General features: G+C 46.7%; 1 protein-coding gene across 1 annotated transcript in view; it reads left to right on the top strand.

Moving 5' to 3' along the window:
- The first annotated feature begins 2,268 nt into the window (after positions 1–2,268).
- The window catches only part of LOC141073009 (uncharacterized), a 119,625-nt gene continuing 94,745 nt past the window's right edge, over positions 2,269–27,148 (top strand). Inside the window, 6 exon segments of the mRNA XM_073560291.1 lie at positions 2,269–2,552; positions 25,537–25,684; positions 25,814–25,993; positions 26,076–26,199; positions 26,283–26,380; positions 26,579–26,669. Coding sequence (XP_073416392.1) covers positions 2,503–2,552; positions 25,537–25,684; positions 25,814–25,993; positions 26,076–26,199; positions 26,283–26,380; positions 26,579–26,669 — 691 coding nt within the window. The 5' untranslated portion in view covers positions 2,269–2,502.

Raw genomic sequence — 27,148 nt, 5'->3', positions numbered from 1 at the left:
TATGGGATGGAGGATATGTATGATGGGTATATGGGCACGGGACTATGGTATGGAGGATGTGTGATGGGTATATGGGCACGGGACTATGGGATGGAGGATATGTATGACGGGTATATGGGCACGGGACTATGGGATGGAGGATATGTATGATGGGTATATGGGCATTGGACTATGAGATGAAGGATGTGTGATGGGTATATAGGCACTCGACTATGGGATGGCGAATATGTATGATGGATATATGGGCATAGGACTATGGGATGGAGAATATGTATGATGGATATATGGGCACGGGACTATGGGATGGAGGATGTGTGATGGGTATATGGGCACTCGACTATGGGATGGAGGATATGTATGATGGGTATATGGGCACGGACCTATGGGATCGTGGATATGTATGATGGGTATATGGGCACAGGACTATGGGATGGAGGATAATTATAATTTGCTATAACTAACCACAGTTAGTTACTATGCCCGGGCAGCGCCGGGCTCTTCAGCTAGTATTGGATAAATCAGGGGGGCAATTATACAACTTCCCCTGAGGAAGCAATAGCGAAACGCGCGTTAGGGCATCAGCACTTAGGTTCTGGCGTCAATGGGTAAGAGGCTCATACATTTTTTCAATTTATTTGCACGCATAGCACTTTATTGATGGTTCCCAGTATGTTTGGCGATGATGCCATACCAAATACATACACTGGGTTAACTAAGAGTTAATATGCTGAGCATCCCAACATCTACTCTTACCTTTTCTATATCCTTTTTGGGGACATTCTGGTGTACATATATGTATTTTTATGGTTGAGCAACAAGCATTTAGTCCTGGGTGCCATTTTTTTTTTTTAACTGCCCTTTGCTTGGTTGTATTATTGCCCACCTGATTTATCCAATATTTAATGATTTTCTCTGTATGTAAGAGGAGATGTTGAGATGCTCAGCATATTAACTCTTAGGACCTAAGTGCCAATGCCCTGACGCGCGTATTAGGTTGTGAATAAAGATGTGGCAAGTATACAACCTTTATTACTACAATATATGATTAGTTGGGATTATTAAACTTTCTGTTGTCTAAATGTATTCAATGTAGTTCTTTGCGAGAGTATCCCCCTCTTTTTTAAGAGAATATGGTTCTTTCATGTAATCGGCTCTGGCATATTTATATATACAGTGTGTACATAACCTTAACCCCTTCACCCCCAAGGATGGTTTGCACGTTCATGACCGGGCCAATTTTTACAATTCTGACCACTGTCCCTTTATGAGGTAATAACTCTGGAACGCTTCCATGGATCCTGGTGATACTGACATTGTTTTCTCATGACATATTGTACTTCATGTTAGTGGTAAAATTTCATTCAAATAACTTGCGTTTATTTGTGAGAAAAATGGAAATTTGGCGAAAATTTTGAAAATTTTGCAATTTTCCAACTTTGAATTTTTATGCCCTTAAATCACAGAGATACGGCACACAAAAAACTTGATAAGTAACATTTCCCACATGTTTACTGTTTAGTGCTGATATAATGGGAGATGTCTAGTGACTTCAGGGTTAATTTTGCTATCAGAAGTGTTGGACATTATTTTTGTAGGGTTTTTTGCAGGTTGCAGACAGTATCTTTACTTTTCTTTCCTCTCTACTTAGTTTGGGCCCCATCGCTTGCTCAGCCTCTTTTCCTGCCTGTGTTTGTGCCTTCATCTTGTTTCACCGTCAATAGGCACGCTCCACGGCTGCTGCTAGTTGTGTGGTAGGATCAGGGATCTGCAATCTGCATAGTTACCAACCTCTCTGGTTTTCTGTGGCTTAGCTTGTTTTGTTTTTTTTCTCCTCGGTGACCCATTCATAACACACGCGGCTCCGCTCTGTACACCTTGCACACACATGGCTCCGCTCCGTACACACACAGCTCTGCTCTGTTCCCAAATGGCTCTGCTCCATACACCTCGTGCACTCACGGCTCCGCTCCGTACACCTCGTACACACACGGCTCCGCTCCGTACACCTCGTACACACACGGCTCCGCTCCGTACACCTCGTACACACACGGCTCCGCTCCGTACACCTCGTACACACACGGCTCCGCTCCGTACACCTCGTACACACACGGCTCCGCTCCATACACCTCGTACACACACGGCTCCGCTCCGTACACCTCGTACACACGGCTCTGCTCCGTACACCTCGTACACACACGGCTCCGCTCCGTACATCTCATACACACATGGCTCCGCTCCGTACACCTCGTACACACGCGGCTCCGCTCCGTACACCTCGTACACACACGGCTCCGCTCCGTACACCTCGTACACCCCCATCTCCTGCTACATATCCACACTGTAAACCCCTCCTGACCCCACACATAAACTTCCCCTCATCCAGCACCATGACACCCAGCACAGCAGAGTCCTCCATACACTGAGGCCCCTGATCATGTGACCCCCTGACTCCTCCCCTCCTGTGACCTCATCACAGGTCCTGTGCGCACAGAGCAGCCATATATGTGGAGTGCGGCTCTGCGGGTGGAGGCTCCACACCAGGACTGTAGCAGGTAAAGACCCCAATATCCACAGGTGTCCCTTCTAATTGGGGGGAAACTATCCCCTCTAATAATCCTCGGACAGTTCTGACAAACACGGGAAAGTGCCCCTTTATGGAGGGGACAGAAAGTCTGTTTAGTCTCTTTAGGGTTGAGCCTAGACTGTATGGGCTCCTTCCAGGTCCTAACTGCAGCCCATAAAGTCTAGCTGGCTCACTACTGAAGATGCTAGACTGTATGGGCTCCTTCCAGGTATATTTTCTTGAAGATAGCAGACATTATGGGCTGCTGCCTGGCCCTGATTGCAGCCTATACATGACACTAGAATGTATGTGCACTTTCAAGGTATAAATTTATTAAAGCCAGCCGAATATATAGGATCCTTCCAGGTCCTAACTGCAGCCCATAAAGTCTAGCCGGCTCACTACTGAAGATGCTAGACTGTATGGGCTCCTGTCAGGTATATATTATTGTAGATACAGACTGTATGGGCTCCTGTCAGGTATATATTATTGTAGATACAGACTGTATGGGCTCCTTCCAGGTATATATTACTGTAGATATAGACTGTACGGGCTCCTGTCAGGTATATATTATTGTAGATATAGACTGTACGGGCTCCTGTCAGGTATATATTATTGTAGATAGACTGTATGGGCTCCTGTCAGGTATATATTATTGTAGATATAGACTGTATGGGCTCCTGTCAGGTATATATTATTGTAGATATAGACTGTATGGGCTCCTGTCAGGTATATATTATTGTAGATATAGACTGTATGGGCTCCTTCCAGGTATATATTATTGTAGATACAGACTGTACGGGCTCCTGTCAGGTATATATTATTGTAGATACAGACTGTATGGGCTCCTGTCAGGTATATATTATTGTAGATATAGACTGTATGGGCTCCTGTCAGGTATATATTATTGTAGATACAGACTGTACGGGCTCCTGTCAGGTATATATTATTGTAGATAGACTGTATGGGCTCCTGTCAGGTATATATTATTGTAGATATAGACTGTATGGGCTCCTGTCAGGTATATATTATTGTAGATATAGACTGTATGGGCTCCTTCCAGGTATACACTCACTGGCCACTTTATTAGGTACACCTGTCCAACTGTGTGTTAAGACTTAATTTCTAATCAGCCAATCACATGGCGGCAACTCAGTGCATTTAGGCATGTAGACATGGTCAAGACAATCTCCTGCAGTTCAAACCGAGCATCAGTATGGGGAAGAAAGGTGATTTGAGTGCCTTTGAACGTGGCATGATTGTTGGTGCCAGAAGGGCTGGTCTGAGAATTTCAGAAACTGCTGATCTACTGGGATTTTCACGCACAACCATCTCTAGGGTTTACAGAGAATGGTCCGAAAAAGAAAAAAAATCCAGTGAGCGGCAGTTCTGTGGCCGGAAATGCCATGTTGATGCCAGAGGTCAGAGGAGAATGGGCAGACTGGTTCGAGCTGATAGAAAGGCAACAGTGACTCAAATTGCCACCCGTTACAACCAAGGTAGGCAGAAGAGCATCTCTGAACGCACAGTGCGTCGAACTTTGAGGCAGATGGGCTACAGCAGCAGAAGACCACACTTGGTACCACTCCTCTCAACTAAGAACAGGAAACTGAGGCTACAATTTGCACAAGCTCATCGAAATTGGACAGTAGAAGATTGGAAAAACGTTGCCTGGTCTGATGAGTCTCGATTTCTGCTGCGACATTCGGATGGTAGGGTCAGAATTTGGCGTAAACAACATGAAAGCATGGATCCATCCTGCCTTGTATCAACGGTTCAGGCTGGTGGTGGTGGTGTCATGGTGTGGGGAATTTTTTCTGGGCACTCTTTGGGCCCCTTGGTACCAATTGAGCATCGTTGCAACGCCACAGCCTACCTGAGTATTGTTGCTGACCATGTCCATCCCTTTATGACCACAATGTACCCAACATCTGATGGCTACTTTCAGCAGGATAATGCGCCATGTCATAAAGCTCGAATCATCTCAGATTGGTTTCTTGAACATGACAATGAGTTTACTGTACTCAAATGGCCTCCTCAGTCACCAGATCTCAATCCAATAGAGCATCTTTGGGATGTGGTGGAACGGGAGATTCGCATCAGGGATGTGCAGCCGACAAATCTGCGCCAACTGTGTGATGCCATCATGTCAATATGGTCCAAAATCTCTGAGGAAGGCTTCCAGCACCTTGTTGAATCTCTGCCACGAAGAATTGAGGCAGTTCTGAAGGCAAAAGGGGGTCCAACCCCTTACTAGCATGGTGTACCTAATAAAGTGGCCAGTGAGTGTATATTATTGTAGATACAGACTGTACGGGCTCCTGTCAGGTATATATTATTGTAGATATAGACTGTACGGGCTCCTGTCAGGTATATATTATTGTAGATAGACTGTATGGGCTCCTGTCAGGTATATATTATTGTAGATATAGACTGTATGGGCTCCTGTCAGGTATATATTATTGTAGATATAGACTGTATGGGCTCCTGTCAGGTATATATTATTGTAGATACAGACTGTACGGGCTCCTGTCAGGTATATATTATTGTAGATAGACTGTATGGGCTCCTGTCAGGTATATATTATTGTAGATATAGACTGTACGGGCTCCTGTCAGGTATATATTATTGTAGATAGACTGTATGGGCTCCTGTCAGGTATATATTATTGTAGATATAGACTGTATGGGCTCCTGTCAGGTATATATTATTGTAGATATAGACTGTATGGGCTCCTTCCAGGTATATATTATTGTAGATACAGACTGTATGGGCTCCTGTCAGGTATATATTATTGTAGATATAGACTGTATGGGCTCCTGTCAGGTATATATTATTGTAAATATAGACTGTATGGGCTCCTTCCAGGTATATATTACTGTAGATATAGACTGTATGGGCTCCTGTCAGGTATATATTATTGTAGATACAGACTGTATGGGCTCCTGTCAGGTATATATTATTGTAGATATAGACTGTATGTAACATAGTAACATAGTAACATAGTAATTAAGGTTGAAGGGAGACTTAAGTCCATCTAGTTCAACCCATATCCTATCCTAACTTGCCCTAACATGTTGATCCAGAGGAAGGCAAAAAAACCCCATGTGGCAAACAGTAAGCTTCACATTGGGGAAAAAAATTCCTTCCCGACTCCACATACGGCAATCAGACTAGCTCCCTGGATCAACGCAATATTAAGGAGACTAGTGTATATACCCTGTAATATTATACTTTTCAAGAAAGGCATCCAGTCCCTTCTTAAATTTTAGTAGTGAATCACTCATTACAACATCACATGGCAGAGAGTTCCATAGTCTCACTGCTCTTACAGTAAAGAATCCGCGTCTGTGAGTATGCTTAAACCTTCTTTCCTCCAGACGTAGAGGATGCCCCCTTGTCCCCGTCACAGGTCTAAGAGTAAAAAGATCATTAGAAAGGTCTTTGTATGTAGATACAGACTGGGCTCCTGTCAGATATATATTACTGTAGATACAGACTGTACGGGCTCCTGTCAGGTATATATTATTGTAGATACAGACTGTACGGGCTCCTGTCAGGTATATATTATTGTAGATATAGACTGTATGGGCTCCTGTCAGGTATATATTGTTGTAGATATAGACTGTATGGGCTCCTGTCAGGTATATATTATTGTAGATACAGACTGTATGGGCTCCTTCCAGGTATATATTACTGTAGATATAGACTGTACGGGCTCCTGTCAGGTATATATTATTGTAGATATAGACTGTACGGGCTCCTGTCAGGTATATATTATTGTAGATACAGACTGTACGGGCTCCTGTCAGGTATATATTATTGTAGATATAGACTGTATGGGCTCCTGTCAGGTATATATTATTGTAGATATAGACTGTACGGGCTCCTGTCAGGTATATATTATTGTAGATAGACTGTATGGGCTCCTGTCAGGTATATATTATTGTAGATATAGACTGTATGGGCTCCTGTCAGGTATATATTATTGTAGATATAGACTGTATGGGCTCCTTCCAGGTATATATTATTGTAGATACAGACTGTATGGGCTCCTGTCAGGTATATATTATTGTAGATATAGACTGTATGGGCTCCTGTCAGGTATATATTATTGTAAATATAGACTGTATGGGCTCCTTCCAGGTATATATTACTGTAGATATAGACTGTATGGGCTCCTGTCAGGTATATATTATTGTAGATACAGACTGTATGGGCTCCTGTCAGGTATATATTATTGTAGATATAGACTGTATGTAACATAGTAACATAGTAACATAGTAATTAAGGTTGAAGGGAGACTTAAGTCCATCTAGTTCAACCCATATCCTATCCTAACTTGCCCTAACATGTTGATCCAGAGGAAGGCAAAAAAACCCCATGTGGCAAACAGTAAGCTTCACATTGGGGAAAAAAATTCCTTCCCGACTCCACATACGGCAATCAGACTAGCTCCCTGGATCAACGCAATATTAAGGAGACTAGTGTATATACCCTGTAATATTATACTTTTCAAGAAAGGCATCCAGTCCCTTCTTAAATTTTAGTAGTGAATCACTCATTACAACATCACATGGCAGAGAGTTCCATAGTCTCACTGCTCTTACAGTAAAGAATCCGCGTCTGTGAGTATGCTTAAACCTTCTTTCCTCCAGACGTAGAGGATGCCCCCTTGTCCCCGTCACAGGTCTAAGAGTAAAAAGATCATTAGAAAGGTCTTTGTATGTAGATACAGACTGGGCTCCTGTCAGATATATATTACTGTAGATACAGACTGTACGGGCTCCTGTCAGGTATATATTATTGTAGATACAGACTGTACGGGCTCCTGTCAGGTATATATTATTGTAGATATAGACTGTATGGGCTCCTGTCAGGTATATATTGTTGTAGATATAGACTGTATGGGCTCCTGTCAGGTATATATTATTGTAGATACAGACTGTATGGGCTCCTTCCAGGTATATATTACTGTAGATATAGACTGTACGGGCTCCTGTCAGGTATATATTATTGTAGATATAGACTGTACGGGCTCCTGTCAGGTATATATTATTGTAGATACAGACTGTACGGGCTCCTGTCAGGTATATATTATTGTAGATATAGACTGTATGGGCTCCTGTCAGGTATATATTATTGTAGATATAGACTGTATGGGCTCCTTCCAGGTATATATTACTGTAGATATAGACTGTATGGGCTCCTGTCAGGTATATATTATTGTAGATATAGACTGTACGGGCTCCTGTCAGGTATATATTACTGTAGATATAGACTGTATGGCTCCTGTCAGGTATATATTATTGTAGATATAGACTGTATGGGCTTCTGTCAGGTATGTATTATTGTAGATATAGACTTTACAGGCTCCTGTTAGGTCTATATTATTGTAGATACAGACTGTGCGGGCTCCTGTCAGGTATATATTATTGTAGATACAGAATGTATGAGCCCCTGACAGGTATATTTTAGTGATGATATCAGAATGTATTGGCCTGTCAGGTGTATAGTTGTGCTCAAAAGTTTACATAGCCTGGCAGAATTATTGCTTTCTTGGCCTTTTTTCAGAGAATATGAATGATAAAGTCTTGATGTTTTCTCCACTCATGGTTAGTGTTTGGGTGAAGCCATTTATTGTCATACTACTGTGTTTTCTCTTTTTTTAATTATAATGACAACCCAAAACATCCAAATCACCCTGATCATAGTTTACATACCACATTTTTTGTAATACCATGTATAGCCCCCTCTAATATCAATTGACTACTTGAAGTCGTTTGTGGTAGTTATGGATAAGGTTCTTTATTTTCTCAGATGGTAAAGCTGACCACTCTGACCACCAAAAAGTTTTGATGTTATCATTCATATTCTCTGAAAAAAGGCCAAGAAAGCAAAAGTTCTACAGCGGTATGTAAACTTTTGAGCACAATTGTATCAGTGATGACATCGGAATGGAGTATAAATAAAGAGAGAAAAAAAACTCTGCATCACCATTAAAAAATAGAAATAAACTAAAAACTTTATTCAAAACATTAAAATCATGAAAAATAATGCCCACAGGTAACAGCTCTGTCAGTGATCTCCCGCTCACACTGAAAAAATATTGGAACATTTGTTAATAGTGAGCTGTACTGCAGGTTGTGAGTTCAGAAGCAGAGGATATAAGTACAGAGATGCATTGCTATGTACTATGTATCTCTATGTTCCTATATTGTACAGTTGAAGAAAATATTTTTTTCATATAAAATAAACTTTAAAAAATGCCAATTTCAATAACCTTTTCATCCCCCCAGTATTTTTTAACTTTAATGACCAGACCACTCCTGGGAAGTTTCACCACTGTACCATGTTTTCTCCATTTGTGGATAATGGGTCTCACGGTGGTTCGCTGGAATATCAAAGCTTTAGAAATGGCTTTATAACCTTCTCCAGACTGATAGATCTGAATTACTTTCCATCTCATTTGTTCATGCATTTATTCGGATCGCAGCATGATGTCTACTTTTTGAGGATCTTTTTGTCTACTTCACTTTGTCAGGCAGGTCCTATTTAAGTGATTTTTTGATTGAGGATAGGTGTGGCAGTAATCAGGCCTGGGTAGGGCTACGGAAACTGAACTTTGCTTTTCGAAGATGTGACAAACCAGTTAAAAAAAAGGTAGGGGGCAATAACTTTCACACAGGGCCCTGTATTTTCTTCCCAATAAATAATAAAGACCTTCATTTACAAATTGAATTTTGTTTACTTGTGCTGTCAAATATTTTAATTTGTTTGTTACTCTGAAACATTTAAGTGTGACAAACATGCAAGAGAGTAAAAAACCAGGAGTTGTGGGCAAAAAGTATTTCACATCACTGTACACTACCGGGCCACACAGATCTTTATATGAAGATCTCCTGTATATACAGTAATGACCACCTACAATTAATGACTTAACCCCTTCCCGACCAGTGGCAGCGTATGCGTCATGAAAGTCGATGCCAATCCGACCAATGACGCATATGCTGTGTCATGGATTTAAAGTCCCCCTGCGGGTCGGGTGCCCGGGGTCAATGAAAGGTCACCTGACCCGCAGATACAGGGGGCTTTGTACTTCACCAGGGGGGGGTGGCTTCGCCCCCCACGTGGCTACGATCGCTCTGATTGGCTGTTAAAAGTGAAACAGCCAATCAGAGCGATAGTAATATTTCATCAATGAAATTTGATGAAATATTACAAACCAGCCATGGCCGATGCTGCAGTAGCATCGAACATGGCTGAAGACACCAATCTGACCCCCCCACACGGTTAACGGGGTTGATCTGCCCCCCGCCGCTGAATGACAGCGGCGATCGGCTGCCGCTGTCATCATCTGCTCCCCCCGCCTTCCGATCACCTCCCCTCCTACCCCCTGGTACATTTCCGAGTGCTGCTCCCGGTGTCCCGCGGTCCCAGATCATGGGCACCGCCATCTTAGAAAATGGCGGGCGCATGCGCAGTGCGCCCACCTGAATCTGCGGCTGCAGATTTCATTCATTCATTTTGATCACTGTGATAAACTTTAACAGCGATCAAAGTAAAATAAAAAGTAAATAAACCCCCCCTTTATCACCCCAATAGGTAGCCACATATAATGAAATAAAGAACATATTTTTATTTTTCCATTAGGGTTAGGGTTGGAAATAGGGTTGAAATTAGAGTTAGGGTTGGAATTAGGGTTAGGGTGCAACTAGAGTTTCGGATGGAATTAGTGTTAGAATTAGGGTTGGAATTAGGGTTAGGGGTGTGTTGGGGTTAGGCTTGTGGTTAGGGTTGGGATTAGGGGTGTGTTGGGGTTAGGGTTGTGGTTAGGGGTGTATTGGGATTAGGGTTGGAGTTAGAATTGAGTGGTTTCCACTGTTTAGGCACATCACAGGGGGTCTCCAAACACGTCATGGTGCCACCATTGATTCCAGCCAATTTTGCGTTCCAAAAGTCAAACGGTGCTCACCCCCTTCCAGGCCCCGACGTGTGCCCAAACAGTGGTTTACCCCAACAAATGAGGTATCAGCGTACTCAGGACAAATTGCACAACAACTTTGGGGGGCTAATTTCTCCTATTACCCTTAGGAAAATAAAAAATAGCGTGCTAAAAAATCATTTTTGAGGAAAAAAAGATTTTTTATTTTCACTGCTGTTATAAACTTTTGTAAAGCACTTGGGGTTTCAAAGTGCTCACTAGACATCTAGATACGTTCTTTAAGGGGTCTAGTTTCCAAAATGGTGTTACTTGTAGGGGGTTTTCACTGTTTAGGCACACAGGGGCTCTCCAAACGTGACATGGCGTCCAATAACGATTGGAGCTAATTTTCCATTCAAAAAGTCAAATGGCGCTCCTTCCCTTCTATGCACCGAAACAGTGGTTTATGACCACATATGAGGTATCCGTGCACTCAGGAGAAATTGCCCAACAAATTTTAGGATCCATTTTATCCTGTTGCCCATGTGAAAATGAAAAAACTGAGGTTAAAGGAAAATTTTTGTTTAAAAAAGTATTTTTTTCTAACCCCTTACCTACAATTGACGTAATATTCCGTCCATGTGACCATGGACCTAATTACCATGGACGGAATATTACGTCATCGCGATCAGCGGCGCCCACGTGGTGAGCGCCGCTGATCGCGGCCGAGTGTCAGCTAATTATCATAGCTGACACCCGGCACAATGTGTCAGGGGCGGTCACGGACCGCCCCCGACATGTTAACCCCTTGCACACCGCGATCAAACGCGATCGCGGTGTACCGGGAGTTAAAGGGAAGCATCGGCAGGGAGGGGGCTCCCTCCGTGCTTCCCTGAGCCCCCCACGGCAGCGCAATGTGCAGCGCTGCTGCGGGGGGCTCTTTCCCTACAGGCCCCCGGATCCAAGATGGCGACGGGGGCCTTCGGGGGCCTGTAGAGAGCTGACTTCCTCACTGCCTGCAAGGCGCAGGCATGAGGAAGTCTGCAGCAGTGCCTGTGACAGATTGCTGATCTGTCACAGTGATCTGTGATGTGACAGATCAGCGATCTGTCACAGGACAGTGATGTCCCACCTGGGACAAGGTAATAAAGTGTAAAAAAAAAAAAAAAAAAAAAAAGTGTTAAAAATAATTTAAAAAAAATCGCTAAATAAATTAGTAAAAAAAAAAAAAAAATATTCCCCAATAAATCCATTTTTTGAAAAAAAAAAAAAAACAATAAAAGTACACATATTTGGTATCGCCGCGTCCGTAATGACCTGCCCTATAAAACTGTCCCATTAGTTAACCCCTTTAGCGAACCCCTTAAAAAATAAAAATAAAAAACGAAGCAAAAAATAATGATTTATTATCATACCACTGAACAAAAAGTGCAATAACGCGCGATCAAAAAGACGCATATAAATATGCATGGTACCGCTGAAAACGTCATCTTGTCCCGCAAAAAACGAGCCACCATACAGCATCATCCGCAAAAAAATAAAAAAGTTATAGCTCGCAGAATAAAGCGATACAAAAATAATTATTTTTTATATAAAATTGTTTTCATTGCAAAAAACCGTCAAAACATAAAAAAACGACCTAATTGAGGTATCGCTGTAACCGTACTGACCCGAAGAATAAAAACGCGTTATCAATTTTACCGCACGCGGAACGGTGTAAACGCACCCCCCAAAAGAAATTCATGAAAAGCTGGTTTTTGTTCATTCTGCATCCCAAAAATCGGAATAAAAAGCGATCAAAAAATGTCACGTGCCCGAAAATGGTACCAATAAAAACGTCAACTCGTCCCGCAAAAAATAAGACCTCACATGACTCGGTGGGTCAAAATACGGAAAAATTATAGCTCACAATATGTGGTGATGCAAAAACTATTTTTACAATAAAAAGCGTCTTTTAGCGTGCGACAGCCACCAAACATAAAAACCGCCATAAATCGTAAATCAAACCCCCCGTTATCACCCCCTTAGTTAGGGAAAAATAATAAAACTAAAAGAAAATGTATTTATTTCCATTTTCCCGCTAGGGTTAGGGTTAGGGCTAGGGTTAGGGTTAGGGATAGGGTTAGGGCTCAGATTAGGGTTAGGGGTGTGTTGAGGTTAGGGTTGGAGTTATAATTGGGGGTTTCCACTGTTTGGGCACATCAGGTGCTCTCCAAAGGCAACATGGCGTCTGATCTCAATTCCAGCCAATTCTGCGTTGAAAAAGTCAAATGGTGCTCCTTCCCTTCCAAGCTCTGCCATGTGCCCAAACAGTGTTTTACCCCCACATGTAGGGTATCAGCCTACTCAGGACAAATTACAAAACAACTTTTGGGGTCCAATTTCTCCTGTTACCCTTAGGAAAATAAAAAATTGGGGGCAAAAATATAATTTTGCGGAAAAAAATGTTTTTTTTATTTTCACGCCCAGGCGTTATAAACTTCTGTGAAGCACTTGGGGGTTTAAAGTGCTCTCCACACATCTAGATAAGCTCCGTGGGGGGTCTAGTTTCCAAAATGGTGTCATTTGTGGGGGGTTTCTACTGTTTTGGTACATCAGGGGCTTTCCTAATGCGACATGGTGTCCGATCTCAATTCCAGCCAAAAACGTCAAATGGCGCTGCTTCCCTTCCGAGCTCTGCCATACGCCCAAATAGTGGTTTACACCCACATGTGGGGTATCAGCGTACTCAGGATAAATTGCACAATATCTTTTAGGTTGCACAATATCTTTTAGGGTCCTGTTACTTTTGGAAAAATAAGAATTGAGGGTGAAAAGATCATTTTTGTGGAAAAAATATGATTTTTTAATTGTACTGCTGTACGTTATAAACTTCTGTGAAGCCCTTGGGGGTTCAAAGTTCTCACCACACATCTAGATAAGTTCCTTGGGGGGTCTAGATTCCAAAATGGTGTCATTTGTGGGGGGTTTCCACTGTTTTGGTACATCAGGGGTTTTCCAATCGCGACATGGTGTCCGATCTCAATTCTAGCCAAAAACGTCAAATGGCGCTGCTTCCCTTCCGAGCTCTGCCATACGCCCAAATAGTGGTTTACACCCACATGTGGGGTATCAGCGTACTCAGGATAAATTGCACAATATCTTTTAGGGTCCTGTTACCCTTGGAAAAATAAAAATTGTGGGTGAAAAGATCATTTTTGTGGAAAAAATATGATTTTTTAATTGTACCGCTGTACGTTATAAACTTCTGTGAAGCCCTTGTGGGTTCAAAGTTCTCACCACATATCTAGATAAGTTCCTTGGGGGGTCTAGTTTCCAAAATGGGGTCACTTGGGGGGGTTTCCACTGTTTAGGTACATCAGGGGCTCGCCAAACGTGACATGGCGTCCGATCTGAATTCCAGCCAATTTTGCATTGAAAAAGTCAAACGGCGCTCCTTCCATTCTGAGCTCTGCCATGCGCCGAAACAGTGGTTCCCCCCCACATATCAGGTATCAGCGTACTCAGGACAAATTGCACAATAACTTTTGCAGTCCAATTTCTCCTGTTACCCTTGGTAAAATAAAGAAAATTGAACCTGAAGTATTTTTTTTGTGAAAAAAAGTTAAATGTTCATTTTTTTTTTAATATTCAAAAAATTCCTGTGACGCACCTAAAGGGTTAATAAACTTCTTGAATGTGGTTTTAAGCACCTTGAGGGGTGCAGTTTTTAGAATGGTGTCACTTTTGGGTATTTTCTATCATATAGACCCCTCAAAGTGGCTTCAAATGTGAAGTGGTCCCTAAAAATAAAATGGTGTTGCAAAAATGAGAAATCGCTGGTCAATTTTTAACCCTTATAACTTCCTAGCAAAAAAAAATTTTGGTTGCAAAATTGTGCTGATGTAAAGTAAACATGTGGGAAATGTTATGTATTAAGTTTTTTGTGTGCCGTATCGCTGTGATTTAAGGGCATAAAAATTCAAAGTTGGAAAATTGCGAAATTTTCAAAATTTTCGCCAAATTTCCATTTTTTTCACAAATAAACGCAAGTTATTTGAATGCAATTTTACCACTAACATGAAGTACAATATGTCACGAGAAAACAATGTCAGAATCACCGGGATCCATGAAAGCGTTCCAGAGTTATGACCTCATAAAGGTACAGTGGTCAGAATTGTAAAAATTGGCCCGGTAGTTAACGTGCAAACCACCCTTGGTAGTGAAGGGGTTAAGGATCAATTTTGGAAGCACCTGGGGGTTCAAAGTGGTCACTATGCATCTAGATAAGTTCCTTGGGGGGTCTAGTTTCCAAAATGGGGTCAGTTGTGGGGGAGCTCCAATGTTTAGGCACACAGGGGCTCTCCAAACACGACATGGCAACCGCTAAATATTCCAGCATATTTTCCATTCAAAAAGTCAAATGGCGCTCCTTCCCTTCTGAGCCCTGCTGTGCACCCAAAAAGGTATCCATGTACTCAAGAGATATTGCCCAACAAATTTTAGGATCCATTTTATCCTGTTGCCCATGTGAAAATAAAAAAAAAATTGATGCTAAAAGAAAATTTTTGTTGGAAAAATTAAAATGTCCATTTTATCCTTCCACGTTGGTTTAGTTCCTGTGAAGCACCTGAAGGGTTACTAATCTTCCTTTAATGTAGTTTTGAGTAGCTTGAGGGGTGCAGTTTTTAGAATGGTGTCACTTTTGGGTGTTTTCTGCCATATAGACCCCTCAAAGTGACTTCAAATGTGAGGTGGTCCCTAAAAAAATTTTTTTTTTTTGTAACTTATGTTATAAAAATGAGAAATCACTGTTCAACTTTTAACCCTTTTAACTTCCTAACAAAAAAAAACTTTGTTTCCAAAATTGTGCTGATGTAAAGTAGACATGTGGGAAATGTTATTTTGTAACTATTTTGTGTCACATAAGTCTCTAGTTTAACAGAATAAAAATTCAAAATTTGTAAAATTTTCGCCAAATTTCTGATTTTATCACAAATAAACGCAAAAATTATCGACCTAAATTTACCACTAATATGAAGCCCAATATGTCACGAAAAAATAATCTCAGAATCGCTAGGATCTGTTGGAAGTATTCCAGAGTTATTACCTCATAAAGGGACACTGGTCATAATTGCAAAAAATGGCCTGGTCATTAAGGTCAAAATAGGCTTGGTCATGAAGGGGTTAAAATACAATGACCAACTTTCTACTCTGCTTTCTGTGCCATTTTGAGGCATGGCAGGCACAACGAAGGAATGTTCTCCCATGTGGTCTGATGTCTGGCGTGTACAGTCTCGAAACGTCCTCACGTGTGGTCTGAGGCACGGTCTCGAAACGTCCTCACGTGTGGTCTGAGGCACGGTCTCGAAACGTCCTCACGTGTGGTCTGAGGCACGATCTCGAAACGTCCTCACGTGTGGTCTGAGGCACGGTCTCGAAACGTCCTCACGTGTGGTCTGAGGCACGGTCTCGAAACGTCCTCACGTGTGGTCTGAGGCACGGTCTCGAAACGTCCTCACATGTGGTCTGAGGCACGGTCTCGAAACGTCCTCACGTGTGGTCTGAGGCAAATGTGAATAACATCTTATACTCACCTACGGGGCAGTCTTGTATTATGTTTGTCACTGTTCTTCTTCCAGTAGTCCTCCTTCCCATGGATGATGCATCCTACATCATCCACACAACCTCCCCCATGACGCTTCAGTGCAGGAACACGTCTCTGCCCTGCCGATCACAAAGCAAAGTACAAAGAGAAGTCTGCACCGGAGCGTGATGGAAGACACTGTGTGGATGGACTTAGGACGCATCGTCGACTCAAAGAAGGATAGGAGGAGGTACCGGATTAAGACTAGTGAAGCCCATTGGATGGGGCTGCCCCAAGGGCAAATCTAATAAGAAAAAAACAAAAAACAAAGTTATGCAGATTGGCATTCTAGAATGTTGTGTATATAAGGGCATTCAGATAGTGGACGTGCTTTATAAAGTGCTGTATATAGAGGGTATACAGGTAGTGGTCGTACTATATACACAGCATTCTAGAATGCTGTATATGGCAACATACAGGTAGTGGTAGTACTTTATACGGGGGGGGCATAAACAATGATTGAATACCCTGTAGTAAACAGCAATAATGCATGAAAATTTAAGGTACTTGGTTAACACCCTCGATTTAAAAAAAAAATGCAGAAGCCATAAGCCATCCTACCACTTCACAGTGACCCTAATTGGGACAGTGATAACTAATATTAAAACCCTTTATATATTGATGTGGTTTCCCATTCCTGTGTCCACTATTTGGGCCTAATCCTTCTCAGTCCTTATCCACAAGCAAGTCACAGGACAAAGCGGTAAGGTTTTTAATATTAGTTAGGACTGTCCCAATTACGTCACCGTGAAGTGGTGGGATGGCTTTGGCTTTTTTTTTTTTAATAAAGAACATGTTAACTAAATCCCCTATATTTTCATGCACTATGCCATTTACTGCAGGATATTCAATCATGTTTGTTTTTTTTCTGTTCAGTGGCCAGTGTGAACGTGCGCTTACACGCGCCATACACACCAGATTGTATCATTTTTTATGGGGAATCCTGGTGACATGTTCCCTTTAGGCAGGCTTACATCTATGCAGCTTGTACAAGTGATCTTCACTGTCTCAAAAGTGGTTTACCTAAGGCTAGTTTCACACTAGCGTATCTACATGCAGTGCACGGCGCCACTAAGCCCCGCCTCCTCCGGTCATCTCCTACTCTCGCACATCACTGCATGCGATCTGCGCACCCTACCTTTAGCATAGGGTGCGCAGACTGTGTGCTAGTAGGATTTTGCGTGCGCTGCGCCCTTTTGACGGTGCGCCGAGCGCACCATGTTGCATTTTGGAGAACTCAGAACCAGTTTAAGAGGAACAAATTAAGATTTCCCACAGAAATCTCAGACTTTTACTTACAGAAATATTGGCTAAATAACATTCTTACATATATAAAAACCTTTAATTTTATAAAAGTGCATTTTTTTTACATTGAAAAATTTGCCTTGTTTCATGCAATGCATTTCTATGTATTGTACAACTGTAATATGCTGTTGGTGCATGCGGGCAGGACTGATGGTAGGGTCTGTGGCTCGGCCCCCCCCATGGCCTGCTTCCGGTGTCTAGGACCAGATATCATAATACCAGCCTTGAATAGTGAAGGAGACGGCAGCCAACCCTGAGAGACATCCAAGGTGGGAACGCCCCGTCATGCCGAAGGGAGTCTGCTAGATCCAGGCGTAGTAGACCAGCGCTGATGGGTTTATGGACGCCAGGAGGGGGTTGGGCCTGAAGGAAGGTTTCTTTTCCTGGCGGGTAGGAGAGTTGTCCTGTTGGTTGCTTTTTTGGACTGAACATTTCCGAAACCACAATTGGACTGTGCACCTCTTGGGAAGCAGGAGTTTAGTCTTCTGTTGCAGAAGAAAAGTACTCTTACCCTGATAGGTAGAGGGCAGGAAGCACTAGAAAGTTGGCGTGCATGATTGTTCAGGGCGCAGGTGGTGTGGCCCGGCCACCAGAGGCTAGACGAGAGCCTGGATTTTTAAGAGTAGGGTCGCAGGAGCCTCTGTCAAACGTGGAGGCCGCATGAATAGGAAGGTTTCCCCAGGAGATGTCCATATTGCTCAGGGGAAAACTAGGACATATTTGTCTTGTACCTTCATTTTTTTAATGGAGCCCCCTCACTGCCTGGTAGGATATACCTGTCCTGAAGATTTCAAATCCTAACCTTTACACAGACTTTCTGGCGGCTGGCAGGTAACGGATTTGTCTTCCCTCCCTATTCTATTTGGCTCTGGGTGAGAGGGTAGGGGATTAGTGGCAAGGACCGTCCGCCGGAAAACCGCAAACACTCTTGATGTGTTAGGGCCCTGCCTCGTAGACCACAGATGATATGGTAGTGACAATTCTAGGTGGGAGATCAGAGTGATAACTCCACTCTGTCGCCCTTAAAAGCCATATCTGAAAGAAAAAGGGAAATCATTAATAAAAAAAAAATCAAGACCTAAGGCAGAAACCAGCCTGGGTGGTCCGGACCCATGTCTGCCTCCTACTGACACTAAGCGAAAACGGATTAGCTTCATGCCAGTTAGTAGTGTTCCCTCCTAGCATAAGCAGCATACAAACATAGCTTTTTGTGTGCCCCAATGAAGCATTAACCACCCCGCACACCAACCAGAGGGCCACACAGGGTAACGCCCCCCTGTCCAATCATAAACCTCCACCTCACACTAATCAGTGGACCCCACAGGATAAACCCATCAAAGCCCAAATGCCCCCTTCCACACGCCCCCATCGGACGTCCACACGCCCCCATCGGACGTCCACACGCCCCCAAGCCCCCATCAGACGTCCACACGCCCCCAAGACCCCATCGGACGTCCACACGCCCCCATCGGACGCCCACACACCCCCAAGACCCCATCGGACGCCCACACGCCCCCAAGACCCCATCGGATGCCCACACGCCCCCATCGGACGTCCACACACCCACAAGCGCACAAGCCCCCATCGGACGTCCACACGCCCCCAAGCGCACAAGCCCCCATCGGACGTCCACACGCCCCCAAGCGCACAAGCCCCCATCGGACGTCCACACGCCCCCAAGCGCACAAGCCCCCATCGGACGTCCACACGCCCCCAAGCGCACAAGCCCCCATCGGACGTCCACACGCCCCCAAGCGCACAAGCCCCCATCGGACGTCCACACGCCCCCAAGCGCACAAGCCCCCATCGGACGTCCACACGCCCCCAAGCGCACAAGCCCCCATCGGACGTCCACACGCCCCCAAGCGCACAAGCCCCCATCGGACGTCCACACGCCCCCAAGCGCACAAGCCCCCATCGGACGTCCACACGCCCCCAAGCGCACAAGCCCCCATCGGACGTCCACACGCCCCCAAGCGCACAAGCCCCCATCGGACGTCCACACGCCCCCAAGCCCCCATCGGACGTCCACACGCCCCCAAGCCCCCATCGGACGTCCACACGCCCCCAAGCCCCCATCGGACGTCCACACGCCCCCAAGCCCCCATCGGACGTCCACACGCCCCCAAGCCCCCATCGGACGTCCACACGCCCCCAAGCCCCCATCGGACGTCCACACGCCCCCATCGGACGTCCACACGCCCCCAAGCCCCCATCGGACGTCCACACGCCCCCAAGCCCCCATCGGACGTCCACACGCCCCCAAGCCCCCATCGGACGTCCACACGCCCCCAAGCGCACAAGCCCCCATCGGACGTCCACACGCCCCCATCGGACGTCCACACGCCCCCAAGCGCTCAAGCCCCCATCGGACGTCCACACGCCCTCAAGCATAAGCCCCCATCAGACGTCCACACGCCCCCAAGACCCCATCGGACGTCCACACGCCCCCATCGGACGTCCACACTCCCCCAAGACCCCATCGGACGCCCACACACCCCCAAGACCCCATCGGACGCCCACACGCCCCCAAGACCCCATCGGATGCCCACACGCCCCCATCGGACGTCCACACGCCCCCAAGCGCACAAGCCCCCATCGGACGTCCACACGCCCCCAAGCGCACAAGCCCCCATCGGACGTCCACACGCCCCCAAGCGCACAAGCCCCCATCGGACGTCCACACGCCCCCAAGCGCACAAGCCCCCATCGGACGTCCACACGCCCCCAAGCCCCCATCGGACGTCCACACGCCCCCAAGCCCCCATCGGACGTCCACACGCCCCCAAGCCCCCATCGGACGTCCACACGCCCCCAAGCCCCCATCGGACGTCCACACGCCCCCAAGCCCCCATCGGACGTCCACACGCCCCCAAGCCCCCATCGGACGTCCACACGCCCCCAAGCCCCCATCGGACGTCCACACGCCCCCAAGCCCCCATCGGACGTCCACACGCCCCCAAGCCCCCATCGGACGTCCACACGCCCCCAAGCGCACAAGCCCCCATCGGACGTCCACACGCCCCCAAGCGCACAAGCCCCCATCGGACGTCCACACGCCCCCAAGCGCACAAGCCCCCATCGGACGTCCACACGCCCCCATCGGACGTTCACATGCCCCCAAGCGCACAAGCACCCATCGGACGTCCACACGCCCCCAAGTGCACAAGCCCCCATCGGACGTCCACACGCCCCCAAGCGCTCAAGCCCCCATCGGACGTCCACACGCCCTCAAGCATAAGCCCCCATCCGACGTCCACACGCCCCCAAGCATAAGCCCCCATTCGACGTCCACACGCCCCCAAGCATAAGCCCCCATCCGACGTCCACACGCCCCCAAGCATAAGCCCCCATCCGACGTCCACACGCCCCCAAGCATAAGCCCCCATCCGACGTCCACACGCCCCCAAGCATAAAACCCTATCAGACGTCCACCCCCCAGAATGAACCCCCATCGGACGTCCACCCCGGCATAAACCCCCATCGGACGTCCACCCCCCCAGCATAAACCCTCAGCGGACGTCCACCCCCCTTAAGCCTAAGCCCCTATCGGACGTCCACCCCCCTTAAGCCCCTATTGGATGCCATTCCCAGCATAAAACCATCATTGGACATTCACCCCTGCATAAAACCTCATCGGACGTCCACCCCTGACCCCTCCACAGCATAAACCTCATCGGACGTCCACCCCCTCCCAGCATAAGTCCCATCGGTTGTACAGCTTCCCCATCATAAATCCCGGTCAGATGTCCATCCCCCGAAAGTATAAACCCCCACCAGATGGCACCTCTTCCCCAAACAAAAAGCCCTACCAGTCGAGCGCCTACTCCAAAATCAATCCACCCCTTTCAAGTCACAACAGATGCACACAGGCCCCGTTGCCCTAGCATCAAGTCCCCAAGACACCACAATTGCGCATTAAATCCCCCCATCCCAAGATCCCAACCAGACCAGGAGGAGTTAATGCACGCTTGTGGGGTCTGTTTGTCCCCGGGGGGGCCTACTGGGGATAATGCACGCTCGTGGGGTCTGGTTGGGCTTCTGGGGGTCGATTAACGCATGCTTGTGGGGTCTGGTAGGGCCCCGAGGAAGGGTTAATGCACGCTTGAGAGGTCTGGTTGGGCCCTGCATTAGACCCCCAAGGAGCCCATCAGACCACAAACGCATGCATTAACCCCCTCCCCGTGAGCCCAACCAGACACACAAGTGTGAATTAAACCCTCCGCACTTGTGGGATCTGGTGGGCTTCTGGGGTGGGTTAATGCAGGGTCCACTCAGACCCCGCAAACATGCATTAACCCCCCCAGGGCCCAACTAGACCCCAAAAGCATGCATTAACCCCCCCTGGAGCGCAACCAAACCACAAAAACGTGCACTAATCCCCCCCACAGTAAGGAGCACACCCAGACCCCACAAGCATGCATTAATCCCGCCGGAAACCTCTACCAGAACCCACAAGCGTACATTAACCACCCCTGAGATCCAACCAGAACCCATAAGCTTGCATTATTCCCCCGGGAGCCCAACCAGACCTCACAAACGTGCATTAACCCCCCCGGGACCCAAACAGAACACACAATCGTGCATTACCCCCCCCCAGGACTACCCAACCCTGCGTGTGCATTAACCTCCCCCCGGGACCCAACCAAACACGGCAAGCGTGCATTAACCCCCCCCGGGACCCAACCAAACACGGCAAGCGTGCATTAACCCCCCCTGGGACCCAACCAAACACGGCAAGCGTGCATTAACCCTCCTGGGAGCCCAAGCAGACCCCACAAGCATGCATTAGTACCCCCCCGAAGTACAACCAGAGCCCACAAGCGTGCATTAACCCCCAACCAGACCCCACAAGCATGCATCATTAACCCCCCTCTCACGGGACTGCCAGACACCCCAAGCGTGCATCATCAACCCTCCTCTCCCGGGACTACCAGACACCACAAGCGTGCATCATCAACCCCCCTCTCCCGGGACTACCAGACACCACAAGCGTGCATCATCAACCCCCCTCTCCCGGGACTACCAGACACCACAAGCGTGCATCATCAACCCCCCTCTCCCGGGACTACCAGACACCACAAGCGTGCATCATCAACCCCCCTCTCCCGGGACTACCAGACACCACAAGCGTGCATCATCAACCCCCCTCTCCCGGGACTACCAGACACCACAAGCGTGCATCATCAACCCCCCTCTCCCGGGACTACCAGACACCACAAGCGTGCATCATCAACCCCCCTGTCCCGGGACTACCAGACACCACAAGCGTGCATCATCAACCCCCCTGTCCCGGGACTACCAGACACCACAAGCCTGCATCATCAACCCCCCTCTCCCGGGACTACCAGACACCACAAGCGTGCATCATCAACCCCCCTCTCCCGGGACTACCAGACACCACAAGCGTGCAACATCAACCCCCCTCTCCCGGGACTACCAGACACCACAAGCATGCATTAGTACCCCCCAAAGCACAACCAGACCCCACAAGCATGCATTAACCCCCCCGGACCCCACCAGACACATAAGCGTGCATTAACCCGCACCCCCCTGCCCCAAACAGACCCCACAAGCATATATTAGTACCCCCCCAAAGTACAACCAGACCCCACAAGCATGCATTAACCCCCCAACCAGACCCCACAAGCATGCATTAGTACCCCCCGAAGTACAACCAGACCCCCACAAGCGTGCATTAACCCCCACCCCCCTGGCCCAAACAGACCCCACAAGCGTGCATTAACCCCCACCCCCCTGATAAAACAGACCCTGCAAGCGTGCATTAACCCCCCTGGGAGCCCAAAGCAGACCTCACATGCATGCATTAGTACCCCCCCGAAGTACAACCAGACCCCACGAGCGTGCATTAACCCCCACCCCCTTCCCCAAACAGACCCCAGAAGCATGCATTAGTACCCCCCGAAGTACAACCAGACCCCACAAGCGTGCATTAACCCCACCACCCCCAAACAGACCCCAGAAGCATGCATTAACCCCCCCCGGACCCCACCAGACCCGTAAGCATGGATTAACCCCCTGCCCCAAACATACTCCACAAGCATGCATTAGAACCCCCCCAAAAGTACAGCCAGACCCCACAAGCATGCATTAACCCTCCCCGGACCCCACCAGACCCGTAAGCATGCATTAACCCCCACCCCCCTTCCCCAACCAGACCCCACAAGCATGCATTAGTACCCCCCAAAGCACAACCAGACCCCACAAGCATGCATTAACCCCCCCGGACCCCACCAGACCCATAAGCATGCATTAACCCCCACCCCCCTGCCCCAAACAGACCCCACAAGCATATATTAGAACCCCCCCAAAGTACAACCAGACCCCACAAGCATGCATTAACCACCCACCCCCCAACCAGACCCCACAAGCATGCATTAGAACCCCCCAAAGTACAACCAGACCCCACAAGTGTGCATTATATATCCCAAGCCCCCTGCCCCAAACAGACCCCACAAGCATGCATTAACCCCCCGGACCCCAAATAGACCTTGCAAGCATGCATTAACCCCTCTGGGAGCCCAAGCAGACCCTAAACAGACCCCGTAAGCGTGCATTAACCCCTACCCAAAAGCGTGCATTAACACCCCCCGAACCCAAATAGAGCCCGTAAGCATGCATTAACCCCCCCAGACCCAACCAGACCCCACCAGCGTGCATTAATTCCCCCTCCCCTCCGGGAGCCCAACAGCTCCCAGGTAAGCCCCCAAATCCCACTAGTTAGCCCCAAGTATCAGCCCCATCAACCAAACATCTAAGAAGACACCAACCTGTTACTAAACCCTCCTGCCTGTCACCGACGCGGCTGACCTAACTCCACACTGCTCACAGACGCCGGCACCATAGAGACAGCTAAGACAGTATGTAATGGAGGCTTCTCTCCCTGCACCAGACGGCAGAGACACGTGTAATGGCGTCTTCTCTTCCTGCCTTTGCTGTCAGAACACGCCCCCCCTGGTATGACACGCCCCCAGAGCTGACATCACACCTGGAAGGAGCCCATACAGTCTAGCATTTACCGTCTCTTTAGCTCCATAGTATCAGCTCTAATCCAATGGTGAGAGAGCGATTTACCCCGAAGAGTCACAGATTGTGGGGTTGTTATGTAATGTTATATTTAGGGTGTTTTGTGTTGTCTCCTTATAAAAATCACAATGGTTTTGTTCCTTTTCCGCTGATAGAAACAAACGACCCAACTATGAAAGACGGGAACCAAGGAGACATGTATTACTCTCCTAGTACGGGGTCTGTAGACACATAATGTTTTTCATGTAACATATGGAAGCCTATGGGAAAATGCCCCAAAAAGCCTCTTATCCAGAGACAAAATCACTGTACATGGAGACATTGGCCTCAGATATCTCCTGTCTTGTTCTTACAAACAATCTTCTATAAAAGCCTCAAACTTCTGTGTGTGACTCAGACCTGAGATCTAACGTGATAGAAGATTACAGTGCGGGGAAGACGGGAAACCTTCATATAGACGGCCGGTGGGGATAGAGTCAGTGACGGACTCTGGACAAATATGTTTCTAGAGCCGTAGTAGAAGATGAAGATGTCGTCCTCATCATGAAGTAGTTATTTCTCCTGTCCCGTGTAATGAATATCTCCTGCAGTATTGCTAATGCCGATTCCAGTGTCGGGAAATGAGACGAGAATTAGCGTTATGGAAGATGAGTCTATGAGGAACGTATTCAGCTGCCGACTCCGAGGGAGAAACTGCTTGTTGTCTGTGGCCTAAAATATATAGGTTTTATTAGTAGATGTCAGGGAAAAAAACAGAATGTTGTAAAATGATAAAAATATAATTGTTGCTTGGGTCCCCGCCGGTCTCTGTATTTTTAGTTTGTCCTAACGAATTTGTTATTCCTTCAGCCAATCAGTTGCTGAAGCAGTGAGTAACATAGCCAGTGACTGGGAGCTTGGAGGAGATGTGTTAGTCAGCAATTCAACGTTTGTTCCAGTCCATATAAGACTAGAGAATACAACATCTACACGTTTTATCTTCTGAAATGTTTCCCCTTATTATCTCCAGTAATTTTATTATTACACATAATTCTTTATAATGATTCATCGTCTCATCGTCTTCCTACTCAGGTCCCTACAATATCAGATCCTGTCAGTGGACATCTTCTATATTAAGAGAATTTTTCTTGACTACCCAAGAATGGATATGGAGAGGGACAAGATGGTGGAGAGGATATTACACCTCACCCTAGAGATCCTCTTCCGGCTTACTGGAGAGGTGAGAGATTCTGATGACGTCACATTACATCATTCCTATCTGTGGGAATAACAGATGGACAGAACTGGAGAGGTGAGGACTCTGGAAATGTCTGTAGGGAGATTTATTAATGTGTCTCTCCATAACCAGGATTACATAGTAGTGAAGAAGACCTCTAGCGAGCGCTGTCAGGACCCTGTGTCTGAGGGATGGGGACGACCCCTGAGCCCAGTCATGGGGCCTCCACCTCATCCCCTGATGCATGAGGACATCAATGACCAGAAGATCCTAGAACTCACCTACAAGTTGATTGAGCTGCTGACTGGAGAGGTGACACTGCTGGGAATTCTGGGACATTAAACAGTAACGCTATGAAGGGAAGGGGAGATGACGGTATCATTGTATGTGTCAGGTTCCTATAAGGTGTCAGGATGTTGCTGTCTATTTCTCCATGGAGGAGTGGGAGTATTTAGAAGTGCACAAAGATCTGTACAAGGACGTCATGATGGAGGTTCCCCAGCCCCTCACATCACCAGGTAATAGACAGGACTAAATACACACGGCCTATAATTATCTTTATGTAAATTATGAATTCAGTCCCTGTATGTGTTTCCTCCAGATCTATCCAGTATGAGGACAACACCAGAGAGATGTCCCCATTTTCTTCTTCCACAGGACTGTAAACAAGAAGATCCCAATGTTCCTCAGGATCATCAGGTAGATGGAGAGAAGGTGTCAGGAGATCTCCCCTATGAGGTGTAGACGGCTGTGAAGGTCTTGTGCTCAGTCTTGTTTTATCCACCAGTATTATATGGTTTATACTTGTGTAATGAGAACGGTGGAGATGGCAGGATTAGAGCTGATCATAGATGTGACTTCTCCATCTGTCTGTGACTTTTACAATATTTGTTTCAGGGTGAAGATCTGACCCCTATTAATACTACAGAGACGTATGTGAGGGGTGATGAGCGGTGTAAAGAGGAGATTCCTACATATGACTACCCAGGTGAGCAGTAACCACTAAATGCAGAGAAGTCACAGATTCTTCTCAGTCACCGACTGTGGCTGCTTTATCAATGCTGTAGTCCGGACGTGTCACAATTGTGTGATCACTATTTTGCTGGTAGGGCACAACATTCTCCTCCATCCAAAAATGTTTAAATGGCTTTGTGAAAGTGTGAAACCCCTTTTGTATATACAACCTGCAGGATCCACTTACCCCCGGGGATTAGAACACGCTGACCGTTACCTGCTCAGGTCTGTAAACTTCAAAGCCAAATAACAGCGTATGTAGAATGTGCTGACAAGATGTAATGCAGGGCATCTAAGAGAAAGTGGAGGGTAATGCTGCTGTTGGCTTCCTAGAACCCTGATATCTTATTGGATGAATCTCCCTTCTCTCCCTTCTGTGCTGCTGAATGTGCTCATATGGTCCCTACAAGACCAGGTCCAGTCTTTCTGGCCAAACTTCACTTTTATAATCTA

The sequence above is a fragment of the Dendrobates tinctorius genome, unplaced genomic scaffold, assembly GCF_039654945.1.
Source record: "Dendrobates tinctorius isolate UK_male_01 unplaced genomic scaffold, ASM3965494v1 ptg000294l, whole genome shotgun sequence".
In the NCBI taxonomy this organism is placed as follows: Eukaryota; Metazoa; Chordata; class Amphibia; order Anura; family Dendrobatidae; genus Dendrobates; species Dendrobates tinctorius.
This window is presented reverse-complemented; position numbering and strand designations above follow the sequence as displayed.